Source organism: Sinocyclocheilus anshuiensis, unplaced genomic scaffold (assembly GCF_001515605.1).
Source record: "Sinocyclocheilus anshuiensis isolate Anshui unplaced genomic scaffold, SAMN03320099.WGS_v1.1 scaffold659, whole genome shotgun sequence".
Lineage (NCBI taxonomy): Eukaryota > Metazoa > Chordata > Actinopteri > Cypriniformes > Cyprinidae > Sinocyclocheilus > Sinocyclocheilus anshuiensis.
The window spans coordinates 201817-210509 of record NW_015549698.1 but is presented as its reverse complement, the minus strand read 5'-3'; the positions used below and the strand labels follow the sequence as shown (position 1 = coordinate 210509).

Sequence of the window (8693 nt, the reverse complement as noted above, 5' to 3'; positions counted from 1 at the left end):
TGTTCTGTGTCTGTGATCTGATCAGCGAGTTTCTGTAAAGCTGAGCTCACGTGCGCTTGCGGAGGAATGTAGACATTGATGAGAATGAATGAGCAAAACTTCCGCGGCAAGTAGAAAGGCTTGCAGTTAATGAAGAGCACTTCTAGATCTGAACAGCACATCTTCTTTAACACAGTTACATCTGTACACCACCTCTCATTGATGTAAAAGAATGTCCCGCCGCCGCGTGATTTTCCCGTTGATTCTGCGTCACGATCCACTCTGAACAGCTGAAAGCCCGGGAGACTCAACGAACTGTCCGGAATAGCGTCTTTCAGCCAGGTTTCCGTGACGTCTCTGGTGAAACTGATTGCAGGGATATAACTAAAGACAGGACAAACTAACAAAAACATAAAAACAACTGCGGAGCACGCCACGGAGGCAGCCATCATCGTCGGCGCCATCGCGAATAATATCTCACAATATAGTGAGATACCTCACTCATGTTATCAGAGAACCGGGGTTACGTGAGTAACCTAAAGTTTTATTCTCATCCAGTGGTGTCAATGTAGTCAAATCGATAATGCAGCATTACTGAATATTAACTGAATATGTTACTGAATATGTCTTGTGAACCTACAATAGGAAGACATAAGGCAAATCTTACAGTCTCATGAAAGACTAAGGGAATGTGTGCTTTCCTCAATATCAAGCAAATACCATATTTTGGCCTCGATATATTGTTCAGGAAGAAGCATCTGAGGGTCACAATGAAGAGTTCATAAATCTTATTTTGACACAAAGTCCAGTATATTTTCTTCTAGCAAAGCATGACACAGTGATTCAAAGTCTTTTTCGTGTTTGTTCCCCTGCAAGGTGAAGTTTCAGAACAATGAAGTGATTGTCCGAGAGGGAGCAGAGGGCAATGCGTTTTACATCATTCTCAAAGGAGAGGTAAAAGAAACTCATTACAACTTAAATGTGTTTTTGAGCACTTTTACAAACACAAAATATGCAAGAATCAAACTTTGCACGTAATAATCTCTGTGTTTGTGTTTGTATTGAATTTAAATGCTACTGTAAAATAAGTCTTGCTTAAAACAGCTGATCAGGATTCTGTCTATTTCTCATTAGGTTTTAGTGACAAAAAAAGTGAACGGACAGCAGAAAATCATTCGTAAGATGGGTGAGGGGGAACACTTTGGAGAACTGGCTCTAATACGGTAACCATGGTCACTGTTACTTAGTGACAAAAAATGGGATCATTAGAAATACAATATCATGAATAAATATTTGAAGAGTTCTTTTGCAAAAACCGATTGCTGTGCATTATTCTCCACATATAGCGCGATCTGAACCCTAAACACATTTTGTCAAAAAAGCCGTTTTTGTCTACTTTCAAGGCATCGCGAGTTCACGTTTCACTGCAGAAGCCGACAAGCCCCTTGTTGTTTTTGAACAGAAGCCGATAAGTCCATTTTAGCGAATCAGCGCACTGTATTCAGGTCAGGTGACAAGGCTACTTTCACTTTGAAAAGACGTGCTAGCTGAAAGGAGTTTCGTCAAAGTTGACTAAAAGTGATCGAGGATGGATAATTTCGACGAACTTGATGAACCTGTGATATCTTCTTCAGGGCGAAAAAGGAAAATAAAAGCTGAAACGTTTTCACGGAACCTTGCAAAAGCAGCGCGTTACAATGATGAGGGAAAAGCTCTGTGTATTGCGTGTAATCACATCCATACAGTTTATGATCACAACAACAACAACGTTTGTCAGGCATCTACATTGTCATCTGAGGAGATTACAAAGATTAAACGAGCGTTTTTTTTTAAACTCTAAAACATGAAATGTGGAGTTATCTGCTTTTGCCAAAAAAAAAAAGACTGTTGGAGTTATCTGCTTTTGCTATAAAACAAACTTTTAATATGTAAAAAAAAAACATACTTTCAATGAACTTTAATTTTGTAAATTACCTGTATTTGTTTAAGTTATTATTACTTAATCAAAACAACCCAACTGCAGTTTGATTGATATTACTTGGAATGCGCAATAAAAAAATGTGATTTCTGAAAAAAGTTATCGGTTATCGGTTTTTGCAAATTAACTCTTCATTTGTTAATCATTGATCAGCTGGTTATTTTAAATGATTGTTTTTAAAGATGTAATTTTCTAGATACAGTTATCAGGTAGGCTTCCTTTGTAAATGATGTAAGCCATAGATAGTTATCACAGAATTATGATATCAAAATCTGGTTTAAATGTAAAAGTCTAGTAAATCTTCTATTGTGTTTAATGCAGAGAGATCCTAAGGACAGCCACATGCACAGCGGTGGGAGCTGTCACTTGCTTTTCCATTGATAAAGAGTGAGTTTGATGTCAGTGATGACAATATTGCTTTACTTAGTTTGTGCAGATGCAATCACATAATTCCCTTGATTGAGTATATCTGATAAATAATCACTGTCCTTTATTTCTCACAGGGTTTTTGAGGAGACCATTCCTTTTGAAAGCCTTGAGCTCCATGACGAGTGAGTTTTCCTGCTTTGTAACTTCTACATTTGTAAAGATTTTCAATATAGTCTTCAACTTAGTCACTTTTAACATGCGGAGTTAATGTTTATATATCATTAACAAGGGGGAAAAGCCATCAGAAAATCCTTTTGCAAACACAGATCAGTGGTGTTTTCTGATTTTGCTAGATTTGAAGCATAGACAAATAGCAAATTATTTTAGTCATAAATCAGTTCTTGCAAAGATTCACAAGCAGAGAGTAGGCTTGCCGCGATATAGACGGTGCTGACGGTGATACCGGTGTTAAGCCACAACACCGGTTATGTCACTTTCCCACCACGGCACCGACCCCCACGGCGAAATCTTCCAACTGAACCATAGCTAAGGTTTATCCAAAAAAGTCGCTAGGTTTGTCAGTATGAATATTCTATGGAAAAAAGCCACTAAAAGGGTCTGAAAGTTGCTAAATCTAGTGCTAAAGTCGCGCTCGTGTGTGTGAGACGCAGGAGCTGATGGCAGGGGGCGGTGGATATTTGTGGCGGTCAATGTGGATATTGTGGATGAGTTCTTCTGTGTCATCACGTTCTATTAGTTCTACAGCTTCAGTTTCGGAACTTTCACGCTTAGTAACACATACAGCTGTTCCCTCACTACAGTGCAACAGTGAAAAGGGACCCCTTTCAAACAGTGTCGCGTTCCGAACATTGTTTAAGCGACATATTGCGGTATTTTAAAAATTCATATCATAACAAAAAAAAATACCAGTATTCGGTATGAACTGGTATACCGCCCAGCACTAGTTGCATTCAACCAATTGACGCAGAATTGCACTAATTAGAAAGTGAAAGTAAAATGCGCATGGCGCTTTTAAGCTATTTAAAAGTGAAGAAAAGCGAGGAAAAGAGGGAAAATTCAAACGAACTAAAAACGAACAATTGCTTTACGCCGAATTGCCGCTATTTGAAAGTGAAAGTAAAATCCGCACGCCGCTTTTGCAAGCTATTTAAAAGCTAAGGAAAGCGAGGAAAAGAGGGAACGCCCCTGCCCCCGCGGTGATACCGGTATTATCGGTGTTGTCACACGTTGATTAACCGGTGGGAAAATTTCCTCACCGTCACAACCTTAGCAGAGAGGATTCTTCACTAGTTATCTGACAGGTTATTAAAGTGTGACATATCTGTCAGGCAGTAGAAATATTTTGTGCTACATGGACATGTTTACAGCTGGCTCATTATCGGCTGTTATTGTGCATTCTGTTCTCTGTTTTAGATTGCTAAGTGTCTATTATTATTCTAGTGTTTTGCAACAGTGGTTTAGTTTATTTTGGTGCTGACATATTGTTCTTTTTCAAAAACTGTTTTTGTAGTGCTGATGTACTAGAGGATGATGTAAAGCCAGAGAAAGTTGGGTAAGTTGAGTATTTTGTTATTATTTGTTTTAAATATATATTTTCACGTAGGACAGAAAACAAACTCAGTCATATATTAAGCTTGTTTCATATAGACTACTGTTTAAAAGTTTGGGATCACTATCTTTTTTAAAGAAATGAATAGTTTTATTCAGTATGTTGATTATTCAGTTCATTAAACTGATAAAAAATGACAGTAAAGACATTTATAATGTTATATCTCTATTTCGAATAAATGCTGATCCTCAAATTTTCTGTTCAGCAAAGAATCTTTAAAAAAGACACTATATCATGGTTTCCAGACAACCATTTTTTTACTGCGATAATAATAATAATAAATGTTTCTTGCACTCTAACAAATGCTGGGTTAAATATAACCCAGCGCTGGGTTAAAAAGGGACAAACCCAGCTCAAAACAACCCAATAGCTGGGTTTGCCCCTTTTTTAACCCAGCATTTTTTAGAGTGTGAGCATATTAGAAAAAAATCAGCATATCAGAATGATTTCTGAAGGATCATGTGACACTGAAGACTGGAGTAATGATGCTGAAAATTCAGCTTCGCATCAGAATAAATGACATTTTAAAATATATTCAAATAGAAAACAGTTATTTTAAACTGTAAAAATATTTCACAATATTACTGTGTTTATACTGTATTTTTGATCAAATAAATGCGGCCTTGGTGAACATAAGAAAATTAAAATCTTAACTGATCCCAAATTTTTGAACAATAGTGTGGATACTAAAATTAATCTCCATATTAAATCCAAACTATTAGACATACTATAGGGAATACTTTCACTATATGATGTACAGTATTAGTGTATTATAGTGTAGTTTATTATGTAATTGTTCAGTGGCATCTTTCTAAGCCACTGTTTGAATGAATCTGAGTTTTTCTAAGCATACAGCTAGGTGCCTGTCTACAGCTAAATGCAGCCTTTAAATGAGTTATAATATGAATTATACATTATGTTGTCATTTCTGTTGAATTATATATTATAAGTATTGCTGTCTCCAGGCCAGAAACATCTCTAAAGCTGAAAGATCTCGTCCCTGTACTGTACCAGGAGGGAAGTTATCACGGAGAGCCTGTCACTCTTGGAGTCGGGGGGTTTGGAAAAGTGGAGCTGGTATGAGAGGAGAGCATAGACGAAGTCCTTTTAATGTCAAAACACTACTTAGGCCTGATTAACGATGATTGGTTGCTTATTTACCAGGTAACTACCTTGCAGCACAGAATGTACTTTGCTATGAAGAAGATCAGTAAACAGCATGTTGTTGCAAAGAAGCAGGAAGGACACATTCTCCTAGAAAAGAAAATTCTCCAGGAAATCCAATGTGACTTCATTGTCAGGTTAGTGCAGCTACCTACCTAACCTATAATCACATATGAAATTCCGGTTTGACGTTTCTGCTGTTGTTCAGGCTGCATGCTGCCTTCAAAGATTCTCGCTACGTCTATATGATCATGGAGTTTTGTCCTGGTGGGGAAATCTGGACCAAGCTGAAAGAGGCGTAAGACATTCACAAATGAATCAGTGTTGTTTGCTAAGGCAAGCATCCTTATGACAGCTGCTGTTGCTGTGTTGTTGCATTGCATAGAAACTTACTAGCAGGAAAACCCTAGCAACCACATAACAACAATGCATTAACAACCACTCAGAACATCTTATGTGTTCTTAGAAAATGCATAAGTGTCATCTTTCTTGCATAATATGGTAGACCATTAATTAGAATCCATTTTCTGTCTCTGTCAAATGTTTGACTGCAGATATGTATTTCCCTAATTAGTGAATGTGTGAATGTGGGTGCATGTGTCATCATGTTGCAGAGGGCGCTTCGAGGAGAATATAGCCGTGTTCATAACAGCGTGTGTGGTTGAAGCCTTTGCATACCTCCATAACAAAGGGATCCTGTATCGAGACCTGAAACCAGAAAACCTCATGCTGGACTCCAAAGGATATGTGAAATTGGTAAAACAAAAGAAATTTCCTTTTCCCTGCTTCTCCTGTCATATACATCTATAGTGCCTATAACCCTGTTTTTTTAATGTGATGCAGCATGCAACTGTGATGTATTTAAACAAGGATCTTTTTTCCACTTTCAACGAATAGAGCAATTACAGGCATTTACACTGATAAGCTGTTAATACAATTGTGATCATTTGTCACTGTGACAATTTAATACGCCCACTAAAAGATACACTTCTTTCTTGCTCTTTTTTTTTTCTTGGATTTTTTTCAGGTTGATTTTGGTTTTGCAAAAGAGCTTTCTCGGGGTGAGAAGACATATTCGTTCTGCGGTACTCCTGAGTACATGCCTCCAGAGATCATTCAGAACCAGGGCCATGACTTTGCTGCTGACTTCTGGTCACTTGGTGTTCTAATCTGTGAGCTACTTGTGGGCAGGTAATAAAGTTTTCTCATGTAATCCATAGGGCTGTGTATCACCAGCAAAGTCACGATACGATACGTATCATGATACAGAGGCCACGATACGATACGTATCACGATACGGGACTGCACTATATTTCACCTCAGAAGAATTTTGTAAAACAGCTGTTTATTAAACACTGCATACCATAGGGCCGTTGCTAACTCGTATCGTCAGATCTCTGTGACGACACTTCGATGTATCGAACACAGCACTAGTAATCCACACGTGTGGCAACAGTGAGTTAATTATTTTTTATTGCTTTTTATCAAATAAGTTAAATTGGGTGAAGGCTGTTGTTTTACAAACTGGAAGAATCTGTAATGTGCAGGCAGAGCAGAGGATCTAATCAAAGAAACAACGAAAACAAATGACACTGGGAGGAAAGAAACAGAAACACTGGACATTACATTCAACAACTGACAAAGAACAAGTGAAACACTAGGGCTGTATATTATAAACAGGGGGTAACAAGCTAACACAGTTAGCTTGTGCTCTTTAATTTTAAGTAAAATCATTTATTTAGAGGAATGCAATGTCATATTGCTTATGTTAATGTATTTTTTTCCTGTTGCACCGTATGCATATGTGCTGTCCATAAGGCTATGGCACTAAAGTATAGTATTATCACTTTTCAAATTTTGTTCTGTCACAATTCACATTAATGCATGACGTTCAGTACATTTCAAATGTAATAATTTGCAGTAGCAATTATCATTTCCGAAACTACTTTCAAAGTTAGTAAATAATTTTACAAGAATATTCAACGCCCTGTATTTTGCATGTGAATAGAGGAACACCCCAAAATCATATGTGACCGTGGAGCACAAAACCAGTCATAAGGGTCGAATTTTTCGAAATTGAGATTTATACATCACCTGAAAGCTGAATAAATAAGCTTTCCATTGATGTACGGTTTGTTAGGAGAGGACAATATTTGGCCAAGATACAACTATTTGAAAATGCACTGAGGGTGCAAAAAAATCAAAATATTGAGAAAATCGCCTTTAAAGATGTCCAAATGAAGTTCTTAGCAATGCATATTACTAATCAAAAATTAAGTTTTAATATATTTACAGTAGGAAATTTACAAAATATCTTCATGGAACATGATCTTTACTTAATATCCTAATGATTTTTGGCATAAAAGAAAAATCGATAATTTTGACCCATACAATGTATTGTTGGCTATTGCTACAAATATACCCCAGCGACTTAAGACTGCTTTTGTGCTCCAGGGTCACATATATTCATCAAAGGAACCTGAAATGATGCGCTGCTTTGCAGATTTCAAGCATGCAGTCCTTCGTTCAGACAGTGTTTGCATGTGCTATCAAGTTTGCACGGATTTCATTTTTAGATCAGGGCCAATAAGCTATAAAATTTCATTGTGGGTGAAAATAAATAAAATACTTGTTTAAATGTGCTTTTCTTGTTTTATTTGTCCGAAAGTCCGCCATTCTCCAGTTCAGACCCACAGAAGATCTATGCCAAGATCTTGGATGGTGTGCTGAATTTCCCGTCATATATGGGGGAAGGTGCCAAGTCTCTCATCAGTAAATTGTGCAGGTCATTTCTGACGATCTATTATGAAGACTTTAGCTTGATTTTACACATTGCTCACATTTTATTTAAATGTCACCCCTTAATGTCATTTAGGTATTTACATGAATAATCTTCAGTTTGTGTGTTGTTTACATGACATGCAGATCACGTCCGGGCCAGCGTCTGGGCAATACAAAAAATGGAATCAAAGATGTCCGACATCACAGGTAAGCTTCATCAATGTATATTGTGTATTTTAATAGTGTATATTGAATTTAAATATGTGTGTGTGTGTATACACAGAGTAGTACTGAGTTGAGTATGGTTACGGTAATGAGTATGCTTATGTGACGTGTGTTTTATTTTTTTTGTTATTAATGTTTTTCCTGTAATGTGTGTATTGACATGTTCTCTCAATTATTTCTCAGGTGGTTTAACAGCATTAACTGGCATAAATTAAGAATGGGGCAGCTGGAGGCACCAACTATTCGACTCATAAGAAAGGTCAACTTTTTTCACAACTTACAAAAGTAACACTTTAGCTCCACTCCCTTAAAGGGGTCATATGATGTTGCTAAAAAGAACATTATTTTGTGTATTTGGGGTAATGAAATGTGTTTATGCGGTTTAAGGTTAAAAAAACACATTATTTTCCACATACTGTACATTATTGTTTCTCCTCTATACCCCGCCTTTCTGAAACATGTCGATTTTTACAAAGCTCATCGGTCTGAAAAGCAAGGTATGCTGTGATTGGCCAGCTATCCAGTGCGTTATGATTGGCCGAATACCTCAAGCGTGTGACGGAAATG

General features: G+C 37.1%; 1 protein-coding gene across 1 annotated transcript in view; it reads left to right on the top strand.

Moving 5' to 3' along the window:
- Positions 1-8693, top strand: part of prkg3 (protein kinase cGMP-dependent 3) — a 34415-nt gene that overhangs the window by 24233 nt on the left and 1489 nt on the right. The window contains exons 9-21 of the mRNA XM_016449856.1: positions 856-933; positions 1114-1202; positions 2279-2344; positions 2461-2508; positions 3858-3899; positions 4922-5033; positions 5121-5257; positions 5329-5418; positions 5735-5876; positions 6148-6311; positions 7789-7905; positions 8046-8108; positions 8310-8385. Of these exons, the coding sequence (XP_016305342.1) occupies positions 856-933; positions 1114-1202; positions 2279-2344; positions 2461-2508; positions 3858-3899; positions 4922-5033; positions 5121-5257; positions 5329-5418; positions 5735-5876; positions 6148-6311; positions 7789-7905; positions 8046-8108; positions 8310-8385 (1224 nt within the window). The remainder of the gene's footprint in view (positions 1-855; positions 934-1113; positions 1203-2278; positions 2345-2460; positions 2509-3857; positions 3900-4921; positions 5034-5120; positions 5258-5328; positions 5419-5734; positions 5877-6147; positions 6312-7788; positions 7906-8045; positions 8109-8309; positions 8386-8693) is intronic.